Source organism: Cibotium barometz, chromosome 25 (genome assembly GCF_041138505.1).
Source record: "Cibotium barometz isolate CiBa-2024 chromosome 25, ASM4113850v1, whole genome shotgun sequence".
Lineage (NCBI taxonomy): Eukaryota > Viridiplantae > Streptophyta > Polypodiopsida > Cyatheales > Cibotiaceae > Cibotium > Cibotium barometz.
Genome location: NC_141070.1, coordinates 41,021,880 through 41,043,550, shown reverse-complemented (window position 1 = coordinate 41,043,550; position 21,671 = coordinate 41,021,880). Strand labels below are relative to the sequence as shown.

At 42.4% G+C, this 21,671-nt stretch overlaps 1 protein-coding gene across 1 annotated transcript; it reads left to right on the top strand.

Moving 5' to 3' along the window:
- The first annotated feature begins 3,626 nt into the window (after positions 1–3,626).
- On the top strand, positions 3,627–7,546 carry LOC147624569 (uncharacterized). Its single transcript, XM_086819586.1, has 4 exons — positions 3,627–3,889; positions 4,223–4,470; positions 4,574–4,793; positions 5,203–7,546. The coding sequence occupies exons 1-4, from the start codon at positions 3,796–3,798 to the stop codon at positions 6,819–6,821; spliced, it is 2,181 nt and encodes a 726-aa protein (XP_086675712.1). The 5' UTR covers positions 3,627–3,795; the 3' UTR covers positions 6,822–7,546.
- Positions 7,547–21,671: the final 14,125 nt, after the last annotated feature.

Sequence of the window (21,671 nt, the reverse complement as noted above, 5' to 3'; positions counted from 1 at the left end):
TGGGTGATGCTAAGTTGTGGCATGCACGCTTTGGTCACTTGAACTTTGGTAGTTTGTTGTGTTTGCATAAGCATGATATGGTGTTTAAGCTACCATATCTTCAAGCCCCTATCAACTCCACACACAGCTCTCCCTCTCAGGCTATCTCACAGGTGCAGGTACTACTATATACAATATTTGGCTATATGCTCTCTCTCTCTCTCTCTCTCTCTCTCTCTCTCTCTCTCTCTCTCTCTCTCTCTCTCTCTCTCTCCATACACATAGGTGCAAGTACACTCTACTGTTGGCTATGCTCAAAATTTATTTCTCTCCACATCCATACTTCATAGCAAGTTACTATCTCATCTCTCTCCCTCTCTCTCACATGTTGATTTTGTATATTGTTTTCCCACATAAGAAGATCCTATTGGTCTTGATTTTACTTATAATTAAATATTGATTATTCTACAGGATGTATTCCTCCAATTCAATCACAATGGAGTATGAAGACATTAGTAATCGTTCATCCCCACAATGTGATAGTGCAGTTGAGCTAGGTGAAGAGGAATCTTGCCTCCGTACAACCGTCAACTTGTCCTATAAAGAAATTACGACACTTGGCTTTGTTAATAATGTGACATTGTAACAAAGAGACAAGCGACCTTACCTTGAGCACGAAGGCTAACACTCCTTTTAATAATTTTCGATATCCCCTTTAAGTTTAAAATTCTTTATATGTGTTTTTTCAATTCTCTAACTTACAAATTCCATACACAATACCTTTATTACACGATTTTCTTAAGAAAAATCTTTATATGTGTTTTTTTCACTTTTGTAACTTATAAACTCCATACACAATACCTTAATTACATGATTTTCTTAAGAAAATTTATTTAGTAACCCTTGTCCTCCTCCAAGTAGTCACAAGTTTCATTGTCAAAGTTTTTCAAATATATTTCCCTATACCTTTTTTTTTGAAGAAAATTAATTCTAGTTATTTATAACCTTGATATCAACTTTCAGGTATTGATAACACATGCTTTTTAACTACTTTGTTACTTTTGGGTAGTGGTAGGTATAGGGATCTATCCTCAATATATTGGGTGAAGTTGTAGCATATTTGCATAAATATATTATGTTGTATCCCTTGCATGTTTGTGTGGGTCTCAATTTTATCTTGCCCTAAACACTCTTGACCTTTACTATTTGCCCTTAATTTTATCTTTCCATAAAGAATCTTGAACTTTACTGTGGCCCTTAATTTTATCTTTCCCTAAACACTCTTGACTTTTACCATGGTTCTAGAATTGGCTTTGTATTTGAGAGAGAGAGAGAGAGAGAGAGAGAGAGAGAGAGAGAGAGAGAGAGAGAGAGAGAGAGAGAGAGAGGTGGGGGAAAGCTTAGATGAGATCTAGCACCTAGTACTATCATTTTAACCTTATAACCCTATGGATTTATTTGTTTGACTTAGCTTGCGTTATGTTCTTCATAATAAGTGTAGCATAGAAATAAGCCTAACCAAGTAGCTTTACAATTTACGATTTACATGGGCAACAATTTGTGTTTTGTCACAATAAGTGTAACATAGAAATTAAGCCTAACCAAGTAGCTTTAGAGTTTATGATTTCACATGGCCAACAATTTGTGTTTTGTCACATTTCCTTCTTTATACATGTTCCTAGAATTTGTGTAGTCTATGGCATTCCAATGTAAAGCAATGTTTGGAAATGTGCATGTAGCCTCATGGCTTACAATAGCTTTGCTATGATTGAAAATGATGCCTTATACTAGTTAATGAAGTTGTGATCTGGTAGCAAAGATGCTCACAATTCCCAAACCTCTTCACGTGCTTCTTTCTTGGAGAGAAAAAAAGAGTCTCAATTTGACTTTCACTTATAAATATTATGATAAATGCACAAGAAGCCGGATTAAAATATAAAGAAACATGGAGCCATGAACATTAAGATATGCATACAAGTGACCAAATTGTAATATATTATTGAACTCCATTAGTTTACAAAAACTTGAAACAAAAAGTGAAAAAGAGCATGTTAATACACCCTTGTTTCATTTGGTCATTGTATTGAAAAACCCTTAGGATCTCACATTATACTAAAAACTACACAAGAACATTGTTTGTAAATTTAAATGTACAAAGAATGATTTAATTATCTTAACATGGCATTACAAGAGTGTGTATGCTAGTCTACACCTTGTAGTGTGCATAGGTGCATAATTCATTGCCTCCATGTCCCTTGGTATAGTATGTAGTAAGGATGTATCCTAGTTGTTGGGTGGTAGATAATGCTTGTCACAAGTTGGGCATGGAGGAATGAATGTGACCTTGCATGGGCAAGTCCATGTACATACTATTTTTGCACTTATTAGTGAAAAATGGCATATTAGAGATGCACACATGGAGAAGGACAATTTGACTTTTGATTTGGCGGTAGGGAGATGAAAGTACGATTTGGAAAAAAAACCACATGAGGAAGTGAAAACAAATGTTTATGCATGAATGCCTTATCACAAGCTTTAGTTTCATGGCCCAAGGTTGAGCAATTGTTGTAACAGTGGTGGTTGGTTGAGTTTTTGTGAAGTCTTTAAACTCAAACTAGTGTAACTTCTTGGGTAAGGAAGAAGGGAATAAATAACTCAAACTTTCACATGTATTCTTAGAATTGGAATGCGTTTTACTAGTGTGCCTAAGGCTAAGCCCATTGTTAGAAGGGCACATTTTTTCCTTTCCCATTGTTTGTGTGGGGGTTGAAGTAAAAGGGTCCTTTGCTCAAGGCAAAGCCATTAGACATGGAAATCAAAGCTTGAAGACATTGAAATAAGATGATGTTTTAAAGGGGAATCAAGGGGAGTGGGGGCTTAGAGGCCGCCCCCGTAACTCCCTAGTTTTGGAGGTGTAGGGTGTGCAACCGATAGAAAAGCTTACAACCTGTTAGCTTTTACCGGCTCAGAGGCCCTCTAGCTAGTGTAGAGGGTGCTTTGAGCACTCTCTAGCCTCTACAGACCTGCTATTACAGGTTGAGGACCCCCGATACCTCCAAAAGAGGAGGGTTATGGGGGCGGCCTCTTAGACCTTGGTCCAAGAAATGGTGAACTTCATTTCTAAATGCAAATAAGGCCAAGGAGAAGCCTCAAAAGCAAGCAACTTAATCTCATTAGGCCTTAATGAGGTCTGCCAATCCAAAGGGGAAATCTGAATCGAGCAATTAGGGTCTAGACTCTAACCTTACATGCCCAATAAATAATAATGTGTAAACAAATATATTTTTCTAATTTCTTAGCTTTCTCGTTAACTTCGAAAATTATTGAGTTGAGCGTCCAACAAATGCTACGACGAAATCTGTGTACGCTCATCAAGGCGGCCACATGCGAGCCAAAGCAGGTCATTAAAGGCGAAGGGGGAGAACAATAAATTGTTAACATAATGCACCCTCTAGCGTGATTTAGGAGGAGAGGGTTTGACGGTACATTTAGCGGCAGTCTGGGGGGACCGCTAAACTAAACGGCCTTTTTTTTTAATAATACCAAAGACATTTAAGATTGGTGTCTTCTTCTGTTGGCCCTCCTTTCTGCTTTTGGGCTCTCTCTCTCTAGCCTCCTCTGTTTTTGGGTGTCTTCACATTTCACCCCAGTTGCGGTGCTGTTGGTGCTTGCGGCAGCATCGCCCACCTCGCAGGAACCCCACACGACTACAAAAAGTTCTCTCTTCCACCATAGCTAGCCATTGAACCTTCCCCAAGGTTGCTGTCCCCCTCCCCCCTCTCTCCCTCTCTCTCTGCCTAGCTATGGCTATGGCCCATGTGGGTTGCCTCACACTCCACAATATCTGAACATCCATCGCCCTCCCTCGCCTCCCCCTTCCCTCCTCTCCTTCACCCTGAAAGCTCTGCAGGTAACGCTGCCTCTTCCCCCATTTTTGCCTGCAAAATTTGCAAGATCAGGCTTGACTAGTACGCCTTATTTGTATTATGCACTTAGTAACGTTCTCTGCTTAGTCCTGATTAGTGCACGCCGTTTGCGAAGCAACCTCCATTTGTACTTCTCTGTGCGAGTCAAGCTGTGATCATCGCAAGTGATAATCGTATAACCTTATAATTCAATCCTTATCACAAATGATCATGCTGCAGTTTAATATTTGTCCACTAAGCTATGTGGGTACTGATGCCATAGCCCAATTTTCCTTTGTAGAGCTAAGAATGGAATTTCTGATCGTATGATTGCGCAGATATGTATAAGAATCAGCTGCAGGAGCTGGCACAGCGCAGCTGTTTCAATCTGCCATCCTACTCTTGCATCAGGGAAGGTCCAGATCATGCGCCCAGGTTCAAGGCGACTGTGAGCTTCAATGGAGAGGTCTTTGAGAGCCCGGGCTACCACACAACCCTCAGGCAAGCAGAGCATGCTGCAGCCGAAGTGGCCCTTAACACACTCTCCAGGAGAGGCCCTACACAGTCTCTGGCGGCCAGAATTCTGGTAAACACTCATCGCCACCATCACTGCTGCAGAAAACCCCTACTAGATTGTTTCGCTGAGTTGATACATTAATTCCCTCCATTTTCTTTTGCTTTCCTGTCAGGATGAGACCGGGGTATGCAAGAACCTGCTGCAGGAGACCGCCCAGAGAGCTGGGGTTTCCTTGCCTGTGTACACCGCCATTAGGTTCGGGCCCAAGCACGTCCCTCTCTTTAAATGCGTGGTGGAGATAGGTGGCAGAAACTTCATAGGGGAGCCTGCCAAGACTAAGAAGCAGGCGGAGAAAAATGCAGCCATGGCAGCTTGGTCTGCACTAAAGCAGCGTGAGTGTTCTTCTAAACTCTGATATAGCAGTCTTCTGCTGGTGTGCTGGAAACCCTATCTTTTCAGTGATTTGTTGATCCGTTGCAAAGCCTAACTGTGCTGGAAACCCTAACTGTGCTGCAAAGCCCAAATGTGCACTGTTCTGTAAATGTGTTTCTAATTTAGGATTGCAAAACCCTTGCAGTCTTTTGTTGTCGTGCTGCCAGTCCTGACTGTTGCAAACATTCTCCCGTTGTTTGCGCTTAAAATGGTATCTATTGTGTGGTGTCCTGTTAACGTGCTTGAAACGCTATCTGTTCTGCAGTGTCCCTTTAGTATATTGTGATCCCTTACTATGGTGTTTTGTTGACGTGTGCTGCTTCCCCAGTTCCAGTAATTCGTATGGTTCCTTTTTTTTTGTTGCTGCAGTGACTCCTGCATCTCATATGCCCCTGCTCTTGGAGTCCCCAGAAGTGGACGAGGATGGAGATAGAACCAATGTTGGCCCTTGTTACATCAGAGATGAGAGGGCTACTCTTCCGAACTCATCATCTCAGATGCAGTTTGCTGCACGGTCGAGGGTAAGAATGGTTAACGTGAGGGACAGGAATCGGTCGAGCAGAGATGGAAACTCTGCAATGGGGCAGTTTTACTCTGGTGCTCCTTCCACAACTGCAGCAGATGCTGCAAGCTATGAAAGAAACCATGGCAAGTACCTGTTCAACCGGCAACCTGTTGACTCGGTGGGGGAGGTGAATTATGAAGTGGGGCAGAGGTTTCTCTACAATCAGCAAGCTCTTTCTGGTTCTTCTCAGCACCTGGCAGATGTGAGCTTTGACATGCAGGGACGCAGGCATGGTGGGGAGGTATTCTGCAACCCTCAAGCTACCCCCGGCTCCTTTGGGGGCTCTTCCCGCCGTCAAGCAGGGCGCCATCAGAGGAGACATTCTTTGTCTGGTATGGAGTCTCCCATGCTTTCTTGTGAGGCCATGGCCGTGAGCAGGGCTAGTGGGGGTGGAAACATGCTTGGAAGGGCCATGTTGCACCAGCAACAGCAGCAGATAAGGGGGTTGCCATACCAGTCTCTCAGTGAGCGGTTTGAACTCAACAGGCCATCATTGCTTGAGGAGCTGCAGCAACGAGATGAAGAAGACGAATGGCTTCGAGGAGAAGCCATGACCTCTTCAGTTCATCCACGGCAACATTCCGCCTGGTGCATGCCTTTGCAATCTCAAAGCGAAAGATTTGAGCTTAAGAACCATCTTCCCCAGCTGGAAGAGGTTCATCGTAGAGACGAAGAGGAGTGGCTCTGTGGTGAATCTCTAGGCAGCAGCAGCAATCTGGACACAGAGAGGAGTTGTGAAAATAGTCATGGCTACAGGGAAGGATGGTTGCGGGGTGAAACCCTAATGCAAAGCTTGGAGGAGCAGAAGAACCATGGTTACAGAGAAGGATGGTTGCGTGGGGAAACCCTGAAGCACAGCCTGGAGGAGGAAAAGAGACATGGCTATAGAGAAGGGTGGCTGCTCAGTGAAGCCCTGAAACACAACTTGGAGGAAGAGAATTGCCTTAGCCAGAACCAAAACCATAGCCATGGCCTTGGCTACCAAGATGGGTGGCTGCATAAAGAAACCCTAGGCAATAGTATAGATAAAGAGAGGAGCCATAGCTATGGCCATGCCTACAAGGATTCTCAGGGTGAAAAGAAGCCTGCCTATGCTACTGCTGCCGTCGCATCATCGTCATCGGTATCATCGTCCTCTCCGTTCACGTCATTGTGGTCTAGGTCTACACAGTGGTGGGGTTCTCACATGCCTGCAAGTACCTCCTCTGCTGCTGCAGCTTTTGCCAGCACCTTGGGTTTACGCCCTGCACGCTTGATGGCTCCTGCTGTTAGGGTTCGTCAGATGGTGCCTGTGTGCTCAGCAGCCCCTCCTCGCCGCACTGACGTACCAACTCCCAGTCGTCTCCATCTGCAGAATGATCCATCATCCATGGTGGACGGTGAAGCAGGAGCTCGTCAGCTCCTCAATAATTTGAGACTGTGATCTAATGGAAGAAAACCCCTTTCTTGTTCATAATGACTTTTGGGATTTACCTACCGACGGGATTTTTTCAATGACCCGTCAATTCAGAAGCTTGCCTTGATTGATTGTCCTCAAGTGAACCAAGTAGAGAAGCCCTTTTTTTGGCAGCATTTGAAGCACCTCTTTGAGACCTTAGGAGGGAGCATCTCTAATTTTCTTCTTTGGACGAGTTTTCCGAAAGACCCTAACCTTGTGAATACACATGCAACCATGGCCAGCTCGCATGCCAATCCCGTGTGCTTTTCATTTGCAGACAAGAAAGTCTGTATTAAAAGCACTCGGATTGGGCAGTGGAAGAAGTTTGTCTGGATGCACTTGCTATCTCTCTGTGGAGACATGTACTCTGAAGTCACAAAATAACACTGATCCCAGTTTTGCAGCCTTTCCTTATAGGCTTTTAGTGTGTGCCTTACCATATGTCTGATGTACACAACTGACTGCTTCAGAGGAGCGTGGTCGAGTTGCATCTGTTTTGCTGTCCTTGCAAGATGTCACAACTTTGCATGGACACTGTTCCTAGCAGTGGTGAAGAGTTGGGGAGTAAATTTGTCTTCAACAAGATTGCTCTTTGTGTTGCGAAATTTTGACATGCATTCTAGTCTGTAAGAGTATTACAAAGACTAAAGCCTTAGTGCTAATGTATCCTCTGATTTTCATTTTAATATCGATATAGACTGCTTCAAAAAGGGTTTGAATCTTCAGACAGGTACGTTTTTGCAAATCTTGTAAACCCGTTACAATGGGCACAGTTTATTACTGTACACAAGTAAATGAAGACTCCACCCTGGGCAAAAACAAAAGGCAGTTAAAGTTGTGCAGCTACATGTAATGCAGCAATGTAGCAAGCGCATCATTTTGCACTGTTTCGATGTGTTATATTTGTAATATTTGTTAATTTGTGTGTAAGCCAACTGGTATCATCATCATCGAGCTGTTGTAGACCCCTGCAGAGAAGCAGAGCTCTCTCTTTAAATATATGCTCATAATAAGATTTGGGTGAATACAAAATAGGTCTTCATGGCCACTTAGGCTAGGTCGGGTGTGCTTTGATAAATCATACTACTACTCAACTCGTGTGTTGTTGCGGTATATAAAAGATATACTAAGAAGTGAAATGCAAGAATCGGATACAAAGAATCAATCCGAATACAAAGGGTCAATCAAAGGGATTTTTTCCTAGTATTTTTAGAAATCTAGGGTCTCTTTTCTCTCGCCTCTCCTTGTGCCTTGGTTGTCCATGGTTATTAGATAGATATCTCAATTAATTCTTTGTGCCTTTTGGAATGAGTATTTTTTAATATGGGATTGAGAATATATATTAACATCAATTTTCAAGATAAAACAAATTGTGTATGCCCATTTGCAAAAGGGTGTCTTGCCATGTGTTTTTATTGTAAGCTTACACAAACAATAAATGTTGATAAAAACATATCTACATCAAATCTAAAATTTTCAAAAACCAAAATTGTAGAATAAAACTTCACTCGTACGTTACTTGATTGATTTCTTATTGTGAGCAATAAGTATACGTAATTACACAAGCATGAAATGCCAATTTACACCAAATCTTAAAAAGTTTCCAAAAGAAAAAATGCACAAAATTTTCTCCACCTAAAGAAGCTTTGATTGAACAAAAAATCACTTTTCACAATGTTCCATTAGGCAAGAGCACGAAGAGTATAGTTAATGTCCTTGAAACACATGAATAGTTCTTTGAATTACAACTCAGTAATTCGTGATATTTGCATGAGCATAGGCCTTAAAATGAGATGAAATGAAGAATTCCTCGTGAAGTCCAAAAGAGGGTTCCAAATAGCTATGAAGGTCTTTCCCTATAGAAAGAACTAGGAATTCTAGGAGCATTCAAAATGCACTTCACACTAATGTTCCCCTACTTCACAAAAACAAACCCTTTACGCTAAATAATCAAATAAGAGTAGGGACGAGACTCCCCGATGTAGGCAAGCGGTTAGGGTGTTCGAATTTGAAAACCCCTCTAGATGCACACATTGAGTGTTATCGTAAGGGGATGGGGGCAATGTCGTTTGTGAGTATAGATCGGAGCTCTTAAAAATAGAATAGAGAGTGGCTTAGAGGACTTTCACAACTTAAGGATAGATCTAGGCTCTCTCTCTCTCTCTCTCTCTCTCTCTCTCTCTTTTGACATGGTATTTATGATATGTATCGTGTCTTGGTCAATTTGACCTTCATAGATGTCAATAAAATTTTATTTTTTATTTCTCTCTCTCTCTCTCTCTCTCTCTCTCTCTCTCTCTCTCTCTCCACCCATGATAGTAGGAGGATGTGCAAAGATTTGCAATGATGGGTGAACCATCAAGTTGGGAAATAATAAGGCATAAGACTCTCTTTAGATATGTAATGAGCTCATGAATTGGACATATGATCAAGCACGAGACTTGATGTTATGTAGGTTGATATACAAAGCCACGCAAACTGAATTGACAAGAAAATTGGTGAAACCTATCTTGATAAACCAAGCCACGTGGGACGGTTTTTCGTTGGATTATCAAGAAAATTGGATGAAACCTATAGGGGAGACCATAATTAGCTCACTAATGACCAAACCATCATGGTTAGTTGCCAAACTCCATGGCACCATAGTGGAAGAAAAGCGAAGCAAGTGGGTTGAAAGTGCTTAAGAGGGCACTAGGACATATTGGTTTCAAGGTCAAAAATATCACCAAAGATTTGATTCCTCACATATGGAGGAGAGCCGCCTTCAAGGAAACCCATTATATTGTTGCTTCATGGATTTCAAGGAGGCGTTTGACATAGTTCCTGGAGATATTCTATGGGCAAGGATGTCATATCTTGATGTTCCCATAGACTAGAGGGCTGCTGTCCTATTGCACAACTTTATAAGTAACATCCAACTCAAGACACACATAGACCCATCATCTGCATGCTTATGGTTGCCCACTCTTTGGGCTTTACATTGATGTGGTAGAGTAATTATTTAATGAGGTTGTTGAGGAACTCGAAGGTCCCTCTAGGACATCATCATGTTGTCATGCTTCTTATGCATGCAAATGATGTGGTACCTTTTGCATATAGCTTGGAGGCTTTGCAACACTTCCATGGATACTGTACACTAGCTTAGTGGGCTCTCGATCAATGTGGCCAACACAAAAATGATGCTGCTTAAGGTGGTTTGGCTAGGCATAAACTAAGTTGCCAAGTTGAAAGTTTAACTTTCTAGCTATCGAATGTGGTGGCAAAAATCATTGGGAGATCAAGAATAGAAAAACTTCATTACAACTTAAAATTGGTTTTTGAGCTTTTCACTAAATTTTGTTGTGGAGGAATGCAAGTCGCATCTTCATGGAAACATGGAGGACAGACTCAAAGACTTGGGGCAAGGCATACTCTCACAACAAAGGAGAGACTTGAGCAAGGGACACCCTCTTTGCATCTAGTTGTTAATAGTGACCCACCATGATGATGGGAAAGGTAGATGGAAATGAATGTGAACTTAATGGGAAGTTGCAAGGTGGGGATAATAGAATTAATCAACTCATCTAGAGTCTAGAGAGATGCCATGATGAGGCATGGGCCATGTGGCACATGCTATGAAAGAATGATATAAAAGTGGATGATGGAAATGAGGGAATTGAATGTGTAGTTGAAAGAGGGATACAGAGTCATGGAATTTATAGTTAGTGCTCACCACACGCCATTAGAGCTCTGCCAATGCACATACATACATACAAATAATTGAAATGAAAGGGTATGTATGGGAGATGAGATGGGATGCGTGTGGGATGGCCATGCCACATGGTGAATGAGCCTGTCCGGGACATGAGGACGTCAGCGTTTTGAATTCTCACCAGCTATCTTAAGTAAGCTGCCATCACAGAGCCGTAGTCATGCGATCCTCATATCTGGCGCAGTTAATAATCCCTACTTAATAACGAGTCATCACATTTAATGGGCCTGCCAGGCCCTTCTCGCCCACCCTTTTGAAAATACTTGTTAAAAAAAGTTGTTTTGGCTGACGACGCGCCTTACAAACATAGCGTAACGGACTGTTAAAACGAAAAACGGGAAGGTTGTCACGTGTGTGTGTGAGAGAGAGAGGGCGCGCGCGTGTGAAAGAGGGCGAGAGAGCGTGTGTTGTGAGGGAGAAAGGCTCAAGAGAGAGGGGGAAGGTTGTGCGCGTGTGCGTGTGAGAGAGAGAGAGAGAGAGAGAATTAGAGGTAAAGGATAACCGGGTTCGTAGTGTAATTTTACGGGTTGAGATTTTCAAATTTAAATTCCTATTAAACTTAACATTGTTTTTAATTTTAAAAGAGAGATCTATATATATTTATATTCATGTCAGTTTTTGTTTTTTTGTTTTTTTCTATACGAAACCCAACCGTTTTACCAACTCAGGTGTATGACTCGTGGTATATGCCCCGTGGGTTTAGCCTTAGGTTTTAATTTTTGTGTGAGAAAGAACTTACTAGAGTGTATGTGTCACGTGTAAGCGTGTGAGAGAGAGAGAGAGAGAGGGGACTCCAGAGTCCAGAGGGGAGTATTTTCCAGCATCGTGGCTTTTTGTTTGGATGCCATTTACACTCGACAGTTGTTTTAATGAGGCTTGACGGTGCGTGCGTCAGTCGGGACCCCGCATTAAAACCCCAATTTTACAAACCAAAAATTTGTTTGCGCCGGAGCGCTTTAAGTAAACGATCGTGCAAGCCTTCAGTTTCTTCCCACGCATCATTTCACATTAACCCCTTTATAAAAGCCTTCAAAGTTCACCCTAATCACCCCATGCTAATTTCATATTAACCCCTTTTATGAAGCCTTTAGAGTTCACCCTAATCACCCCTTGCCCCATGCTAATTTCCCATAAGTTATTAAGTCCCCATGGGTTTCCTCCTAAGCACAACCTTATATTACCACCTTGCCAAGCCAATGAACTCAGTAGCCCCATGCTAATTTCCCATAAGTTATTAAGTCCCCATGGGTTTCCTCCTAAGCACAACCTTATATTACCACCTTACCAAGCCAATGAACTCAATAGCCCATACAAGTAATTACACAAAAGATTTTTGTTAGAACATCTAAACCCCAAACGCCGTAACACCCCCTTGGATATGCATATCCCCAAAGAGTTAAAGAGCTCCTTGCCCATACAAACTTCCAGTACCTTCAACCCACTCTTCAATCCTCATAAAACATTGGTTTCAAGGTCTCTTCATTTCTCATTGACATATCTAAAGTCAATTGTGGTGGTTTCCATCCATCAAGTCCCTCACCTCTCACCATTAAAGAAAGAACAAGAACATTCACCAGCTTAGGAGTTTACATCCATGCGCTTTTGAAAGGCAGCTGTGGTGATTTGGTTATAGCTCTTTTTGTATACCCCCTCCCTTCCTCCCAACAAAAAAAAAAAGTGTGCACAAAGTAGGTTTTGCTCTACTCTACCCAAAGATATGTAGCCATGGTAGCTTCACAAAAAGTATAGCTCGAGAGGCTCATTTAGGCCTCAAAATGATATTTCTCAATATTGCCTCACTTGCATGAGATGACTCCATACCTTGCTACATCAAAGAGTATGCATCACATGAAAAGGTGTTAGATGTATTTTAAAGATGTTTTTAACCTGAACACTTGTCATCTACTCCTGATGCCCATGCTCTCTAACTCTACACTTTAATTTTAATTCTTTTATTGTAATGGAAAATTGTCCACTAACTACAAGAGTATTGCCTTCTCTCCTTATTAACACAACTTCAAGAAAGAAAATCGAGAGAAAAAACACTTGCACTAAAAGAGAGGAGGACTCACCAAAAGACAAGAAATGTGACTATGATGTCTACTATTAAACAAAGATCATCACAACACACGCTTCTAAAATATTCAACAGCTTTGTAAACTTCTCATGCATGACGATACGTCTTGTTTTTATTACTCAAGAATGACTTCAAATGACAAGAAACCTTCAAACTTTTGACCGAAATGACATGATAATTAAGTATAAAAGTTTTCAAATTTGAATGTGTAAGAGTAAACAATAAGATGTTGAGATTTGACCACCTTAGCATCATATTAATATCAAGTGAAAATACTACCCAACATAAAAAATCAAGTATAAATTGCATAAAATTTAAGGGAAATTTAGCATCAACATTATCCTAACATCAGTTTAACTCATTGTCATCTAAAAGAATGCTTTTTTTCCCTTGTGCCTTTTGCATCATGAGCGACTCAATTTTATACCTCTTTCCACATGAATATTCCGGTTTCTTAATAGTGAGAATGGAAGTCACATAACTTTTATAAATTCCAATGAATATTCCTGTTTCTTACTATGGAGTGAGAATGGAAGTCACATAACTTTTATAAATTTCAATGAATATTCTTCTTTCTTACAAGTGAGAATGGAAGTCACATAACTTTTATACACTCAAGACATTAAGCTACCATCAAGGGATAATAGGACAAAAGTAGACCATTAGCTACCATTCAAAAGTAATAGATTGTGTATTAAATACTCCATCATAGAAATTAAATAACCCATGCTATACATATAATAGACCGTGTAATAAATAATCCATCATAGAAATTAAATAACCCATGCCATATACATAATTGGACTTAGTATTTGATCATTACAATAATGTAGAGACAAACATGTTTTTATATATAGCGATAAAGAGAGATAAAGAACATGTTTATAACCTGGATATCTTGTGCATGAGTTTGATGATTAAGCTCAAAAAGTGATTAAATACTTTTCACATGGCAAACGTGACATAAGAACTATTGAAGGTTAGCATGTGAGTGGCATGCCAAAATACTAGAGTGAAATGAATTTTCAACTGACCTTAAGTTGACTTCTCAAAGCATGTGCCTACATTTGCATGTATTCATGAGCGTACACACATATATTTTTAACATGAATATCATATTTTAGCTTATGATTCACACCTTAAGCTAGCCACATACTATGTACCTTTTAAACCACACAAGGACGACATAAGGTCTCAAAAGTTCTGAATCTACCAGTAAGTTGGAAGTGCTGTTTCAAAATAACATAACCAAGAAATAAACCAGGAGGAAGAGAATCAGAATGTGACAAGAGTTGAGGTGACACAAGTGGAGAAAAAAGGGCAGAAGACCCAAGAGGAGCCCTCAATTGTACCCAACTCCAAGTCAAACAAGTCTCGGATTTAGGTCTTTAGCAATGGAATTATGTGGAACCAACAGACAGCAAAATAGAGGATCACATTCACTAGAAACTAGACTAAGATGGTCATACCAATGCCACTTTAACCTCACGTATGTTAACATAAAAAGTAAACATCCCGCCATTTCTTTTATCCTTTGCAACCAAACGGAAATGATTTTTGAAGTCTTCCACAAAACATCCTTGAGGATTAAGCCTCACTTGCAAACCCTACTCAACCATCTGTTCAATAGAAACTAGGTTTTTCATAGTATTTATATTTATAATATAAATATTATGAAAGTACTTTATATTTATAATATAAAGTACATCTATAGAGTACTTTTTTTATTTTCCATCCTACATAGATAATTACACTTCACCAACATGGGCAATGGAATGCATACTATCATCACCTATATCCACATATCCTAGTTTTTTATTTTTTTTGCATATCTTCAAACCACCCACCATGAATGATCATGTGGTTAGAGGCACCAAAATCCACATACCAAATATCTCCTTGATGTGGAACTAAAGGCAGCATGTCTCCTATCGTGGAACTAAAAGCATCATGTGCTGCATCACAAATAGCTGCTCACTTCTATCATTACCTTGTTTGCTTGATTGTAGAGTTGCCTTGCTCTCTGTAACTTTCCTCTTTTGATATCATTATCAATCTTATAGCAATCCTTTTTCATGTGCCCAAGTTTTCCACAACAATAGCAATCTATACTTTTTGCATTTTGATTTCTTTGCCAACCACCTTGGCCTCTCTGATGGGGCTACCCTTGCCTCTAGAGTGGCCTCTTTCACTTGTATGAGATTGAATTTCTTGTTGTTGTTTCTCTGCTGCTATTTGTTTTGATTTTCAAACCAACCACCATCTTATCCTCTAAATAATGACCTACCTCCACCTCTACCTGTAGTATCTGAGTAGATGGCCTATTTATTTACACTTTCCCCAATATTCTCTTCATAGATGAGGAGAGCAATCACTTCTTGAAAATCAAGAAAGTTCTCTTATACTCCAATGGAGGTTTGAATTTGACAGTATTCTTTACTAAGACCATCCAAGGTCACGAGCTCCATATCATCACCTACTAGTGATCTAATAGAAGTAAGGGCATCTACAAGACCTTTCATATCATCATCATCTATACTAGTGATCTAATAGAAGCCAGGTTTTTGAGCTTGGGTGTTTGTACTATACATCTTTACCATGGTTTCCCAAGTCTCCTTAGGCATTTATGCATCTTGTATATGCACAATTATAGAATCTATAACGCTGTTAGTAGATAGCCAATACAACACCTTTCTAGCTCTTTTTCATGCCATGCTTTATACGTATGCACCCTGCGGGTGGGATCGGAGTTTCGTTAATCTCACTCCTTTTTCATCACCTGTGATGATGAACTCCCAATATCCTTTTTCCATTAGGAAATTGGTCATCCTAAATTTCCATGTTAAGAAATTGTTCTTGTCTAGCTTTGTTATGGCTCACCCTAATCCTCCTTGAAACACATCCAACAAGAGATTACGCGGTGAACCGCAATTGTCGTGAGGATCTTTCCAATGGTCGAGCTCGTAACCCTCTAGGTCTCCAAGCTCTACAACTCCTTTGAGAAGTAATTCCACCGCATCTCCCGCCGCAAGCGTTGTCACACCACCGCATTGCACTACGTGTACTTGTCTCTTCTCTCACCTCACATCACTCACACACACTCACTAGCATGCATTATGGAGAGATTAGCAAAAGAGCAAGAATCTATTGCACAATGGGAGAGTTCTTTGTATTATGAGAGATATTCACTTATATACATGGCCATCAGTGTTCACACTCAAATTGTGTGGCCGACGGGCACTTTAGGCTCATAAGAGCACATGCTCTTGAAGTGGAAATCACCATAAGTGTCAAGTAGGCTGTAACGCCTGTGTGACGACCGACGGCAGACCGGATGGCCATGTCCGGGGTTCAGTGGGAGAGGATGCCCATGCGGAGTCATGGACGGCCAGGCTAGTGTGGACGGCAGGCCACACACTATATAGCCTGGGGGATGAGGGGCAATCCTCATGACCGAGTTGGCTGGCTGTAGATGCCAGGCCGTCTCCCGTTCAGAGGGGCGCTCTCCGGGCACGTCTCATGACCCGCAGGCACCTTCCACGTCTCGTGATCCTGCCCTTGACCTTGGCATGCCCATAGAGGCCGCCGACCTGGCTGACCCCGCTCCGGCCGATGAGCTGGATTATATGGACACTGATGTCGCCGAGGGGGACGATGACCTCTTGGCAGACCACGACTTTGACCAGCACTTTACTGACCCTGCCGACATCCTCACGGAGATGGAGCGCTCTAGTGGGATGTTTAGATATGTTAACACGCAATTGACGACCTTACAGAGGGTCCAGGATGACGTTGTCACGATGCTGCAGGGCATGTCCACACGCCTAGACGTGTTGTCCACTATTTCGACATCTTCTCCTCTTCCTCGTGATAGACGCCTGCCTGCGAGACACGCGTGAGCACAGCCTCACTCGTGGTCCCGGGAGGACAGGCCGCAGTGCCTGCGAGGCCGTAGAGGCAGCCTCGGCGTTACTTAAAGATTTTAAGTTGCCTAGTTTTGACGGCGAGGAACGAGAGCGTAACAAGGATTCTGTTAATATGTTCTTAGCGAAATGGTCAGACATTCATGAGCTGCGTAAGCAGCCTAGTCATGTGCAGCCCGTAGAGGCTAGTTTCTTATTGTCTGGCAAGGCATACAAGTGGTGGATGAGTCTTACCACTCGCCCTACCACTTGGGCAGCTTTCGAAACAATGTTTCGAAAGGAGTTTTTGCTAGGCAATGAAAAAGAGAGAAGTTGGGATGCGTGGGACAAGTGTTCGATAGAACACAAGACCCTCACCCAGTACATCTCTGCTGACTACAGAGAGCTCATACTCAAGTTGAAGGGAATCGATGCATTCCAAACATTGAGGGGTTTCAAACGAAGCCTTTATCTTGAGTATGTAGAGCCCTTGCAGCCTAAGGACCTCTCTCAGGCCATCAAGTATGCGCAAATCTATGATGACATCAAGCGTCGTGGTGCACGAGATGGGGCAGGAAGATCAGTGGATAAAGAAAAAAAGGTGTCGGGGTTTAAAAGAAAGGGTTACCGTAGTGAAAAATCAGGGGAGAGGATGGAGGGGAGTCAGGGGGTCGTTGGTCTAAAAAACCAAGACCCTTCAAGAAAAAACGAAGTTCTGAAACCCACAAAAAGAAGCAGTACTTGCAAGCACAAAAGGAAAATCGTTGCTTCAACTGCAATGAAGTGGGGCACAACAAGGCTGATTGCCCAAAGTTAAAAGCAAGCACTAGTGGCAAGGCGCCTAAGAGCGATGGTAAATCCTCTAGGCAGTTGCACACGGTGCAGACGCTACCTCTCAGTGCCGGAGAGTTCAGAGAGGTTACGGTGAGTCATTGTGACGAGCATCACGCTTGTTCAGTGACACCAGCTATGTGGCAGCCTAGTGTTGGTCCGCATGACATGGTGCGCATGTATGGCACCATAGGTGGCCGTAGAGTCACTGTCTTTATAGACGATGGGGCTAGCCATAACTTTTTGAACTATTCATTGGTCAAGAAGTTGAAATTAAAAAAGACTGCAAGTGATCATGAGTATACCGTTGGTTTGGCCAATAGTTATGATAAAAAGGTATGGAATACCGTGGTCTTGGGAGTCCCTTTGATCATGTAGGACTATGAGGCCGTGCTTGACTTCCAGGTCACGCATTTGGCTAGAGCAGATGATTACTTAGGCAGGGAGTGGTTGTATAGCCTCGGTCCTAGCCTAATTCGGAGTTATTTACACAACACATTACAGTTTGAGACTGGGGGTAATATCATCACCCTACAGGGAGACCGTAGTGTCCCCTTTTCACCACTTATATCATCGCTCGAGTTATGCCACGCGGTCCGCAGTGGCCACAGGTAGCACAAGTATACGCTTGTTACCCTCTTGTAAATTCTGTTTCCATAGCTGAAACTGAAAGTAATGTTTGCGTAGACAAACATGGAAAACAAAGCCTTGGAAGAGACCCACTGTTTTCTGAAAACCCTATTTGGCATGCATGTGATGATGAAACAACAAAGTCCAAGGCAAAAGAGACTCTAAAAACAAAGTACGTAGATGCTTTGAAAAGTTTATTGCAGGAATTTCAAGATGTCTTTCCTACAAAGCTTCCAGATGGTTTACCACCATCAAGGGAAGTAGACCATGGCATCGAAGTTATGCCTCGGTCCAAACCAATAAGCAAGCCTGCTTATAGGTTGAGCCACTCCGCGAGGCACAGGAGGTGGAAAAGCAGTTGATCGAATACTTAGAGAAAGGGTTTATTCGCCCTAGTTCGAGTCCTTGGGCATCACCGATTCTTCTGGTAAAGAAGAAAGACGGTTCTATGTGCATGTGCATAGATTATCGGGCTCTTAATCAAGTCACGATTAAGAATAAGTACCCTATGCCACGTATGAACGAGTTGTTTGATCAACTCTATGGGTTGAAATATTTCTCTAAGATATACCTGGGATCTGGGTATCATCAGGTTAGAATTAAGGTCGAGGATGTTGCGAAGACAGCATTCAGGACACGATTCGGTCACTTTGAATTTTTGGTTATGCCGTTTGGGCTAACCAATGCTCCAGCGACTTTTATGACGCTGATAGACAGTGTTTTACATCCATACTTAGGAAAATTCGTAGTAGTTTTCCTAGATGATATTCTTGTGTACAGCAAAACGCGTAAAGAACACTTGGCACATTTGCGATTAATGTTCCAGTTATTGCGACAACACAAGCTATTTGCGAAGGAGAGCAAATGTGAATTTTTTAAAAGAGAAATTCACTATTTGGACCACATTATATCCGCCCATGGTACGCAGATGGAACCTGAGAAAGTGGAAACTATTCTCAAGTGGCTAGCCCCGAAAAATCTCGAAGAACTGCAGATTTTTCTTGGCATGTCGGGGTTTTACCAACAGTATGTAAAGGACTACACGAAGATCGCAGTCCCGTTGACGGATCAATTGCGCACAAAAACAAAGAATATATGTTGGGAGGGAGACCAACAAAAGAAGCTTCGAAAAACTTAAGGTAGCCATAACAGCTGCACCTGTTTTGACTATAGTTGACCCTACTGAGCCGTTTGTCTTGGAGACAGACGTTAGTGGTGAGGCCATTGGAGCCGTGCTTTTGCAAAGGGGACGCCATGTTGCATTTGAGAGCAAGAAATTAGATAGGGCTCAGCGTAACTACTCGGATTACGAGCGAGAGTTCCTGGCCATCGTACATGCACTTAAAAAGTGGAGACACTATTTATATGGTGCCACTTTTGAAGTACGTACGGATCACGAAAGCCTGACATGGCTTTCAAGTCAAAACAAGTTGAAAGGTCGGAAAGCTCGGTGGGCGGAGCTCCTACAGGAGTTTGACCTTCAAATTCACTACCAAAGGGGTAAATATGATGTTGTGGTGGATGCGCTTAGCCGCATGCCACAAATTAATGAGTTAAGCTTTACGGTTTTCAAGAATGAGTTCTTGGAATCACTCCGTGGCTTGTGTGAGCATGATCCTGTCTTTACAGAGGTCTGGCACGCTGTACGCGTACGCACTTTGTCACAGCCGCGCCCACCTTCCTCGCCGGCACGTAATGCTAGTCCGGAGAGACTGGCCGTAGGTGCGGTGGGTAGCAAAGCGAGAGTTAGTCCGGAGAGGCTAGCCGAGTCTTCGGGGTATAGTTTTGAGCCAGAGAGCTCAGACGCAGGCCCTTCATCACCTTTGTTTTCCGACACGGTTTCAAAGGATGATGCTAAACTTCATCGGGGGGAGAAGTATGCTAACTACTCCATTGACGACGGGTACTTACTCTACAAGGGTAGGGTGTGTGTACCAACTATTGGTGACTTTCGAGCATGCATTCTTAGAGAAAGTCACGATAGTCCAAGTTCTGGTCATCCCGGGATACAAAAGACCTATGCACTAGTCAAACGACAATTTTATTGGCCTAGTTTGTTCAAGGATGTCCAGACTGATGTGCCGCAATGCAATAAGTGTCAGGTCAATAAGCATAAAAGGCTAAAGGTTGGGGACTTGCTCCATCCTTTAAGCATTCCTCAAGAGAAATGGGAAAGCATTTCCATGGATTTCATCACCGGTTTACCCACGACAAGTCGAGGGAATGACTTGGTCTAGGTGGTGGTGGATAGGTTAACCAAGATGGCAAAATTTATTGCCACCAAGAAAATGGTAAAAACGCCAGAGTTGGCAAAACTCTTTATTGAACATCTCTACAAGCTATATGGCTTGCCCGCAGATATAGTGTCAGATAGAGATAGAAAGTTCAACAGTCATTTTTGGAGGGAAGTCTTCAAAAATTTGGATACTACTCTGAGTATGAGTACGGCAGATCATCCGGAGTCTAATGGTCAAACAGAAAGGGTTAACCAAATACTCGAGGATATGTTGCGTTCTTATGTATATAGAAGCAATCAAATTGGGAAGAATATTTGCCCATATTGGAGTTTGCTTTTAACAGCTCCAAGCATTCAGCGACTGGATTTGCACCATTCATGTTAATGTATGGATTCCAGCCGAGATCTCCGATAGCTGTAGGCCTAGAAAAGGAGAAGATTCAATCTGTCAAGGATTTCCTTGAAGATATGAATGATATGCTCAGAGCCGCACGTGAGAGCATTCGTAGCGCTCAGGATCGCGCTAAAACTTATGCGGATAAAGGACGTAGAAAGGTGACCTTTGCAGAAGGTGACTTTGTATTCCTCAAGGTTCGTGCGCAGTCAGAAACCATGAAAACGGGAAAGTGTGATAAACTTTCTCCGAGATATTGTGATCCTTTTAAAATCCTTAAGAAGATTGGGGACGTAGCATATAAACTTGAGTTACCGGAGAGTTCTCAAGTCCATCCTGTCTTCCATGTCAGTAAACTGAAGAAATCAGTTCACGGGTTAGAGAATGCAGTTTCTCCAGAGATTTTGGTGGACTTGATAGAGCCACCAAAGATACCACATGAACCTGAAAAGATTCTACAGTATCGTGATAGACAAACCCGACATAAAGTGTACCAGGAGGTACTTGTTAAATGGACAGATATAGGGATGAGGAGGTAGCTACCTGGGAACGCCGTAGTGCAATTTCCAAAAGGTTTCCCCAGTTTGTTTTCGAGGACGAAAACTCTTCTTAAGGGGGGGGTAATGTCACGTAGGCTGTAACGCCTGTGACCGATGGCAGACCGGATGGCCATGTCCGAGGTTCAGTGCGAGAGGATGCCCATGCAGAGTCATGGGCGGCCAGGGTAGTGTGGATGGCAGGCCACACATTATATAGCCTGGGGGATGAGGGGCAATCCTCATTCTTCCTCTATGGCTGGGTGGTGAGCCAGAGGCCGTCCCCTCCTGTGGTAACGCCCGTAGCGGCGTTACGGATATCTAACAATAAGTATTCCATAGGACCATTACGGGCGCCCATCCAAGTTGTAGATTTGGACACCATTGCTTCATATCTTGTATGTATAACCTTTTGGTGTATCTACCTTGACTCCTTGATATAAGATAATGGTAGTAGCTCTTGTTAACCCTAAGCATG

Bases quoted from the DNA above. Each gene is read 5' to 3' on its own strand.
- LOC147624569 (XM_086819586.1), top strand. From the start codon at position 3,796: ATGTGGGTTGCCTCACACTCCACAATATCTGAACATCCATCGCCCTCC. The intron at 4,471-4,573 runs GTAAACACTCAT...CTTTCCTGTCAG, and splicing joins CTCTGGCGGCCAGAATTCTG to GATGAGACCGGGGTATGCAA. The intron at 4,794-5,202 runs GTGAGTGTTCTT...TTGTTGCTGCAG, and splicing joins TTGGTCTGCACTAAAGCAGC to TGACTCCTGCATCTCATATG.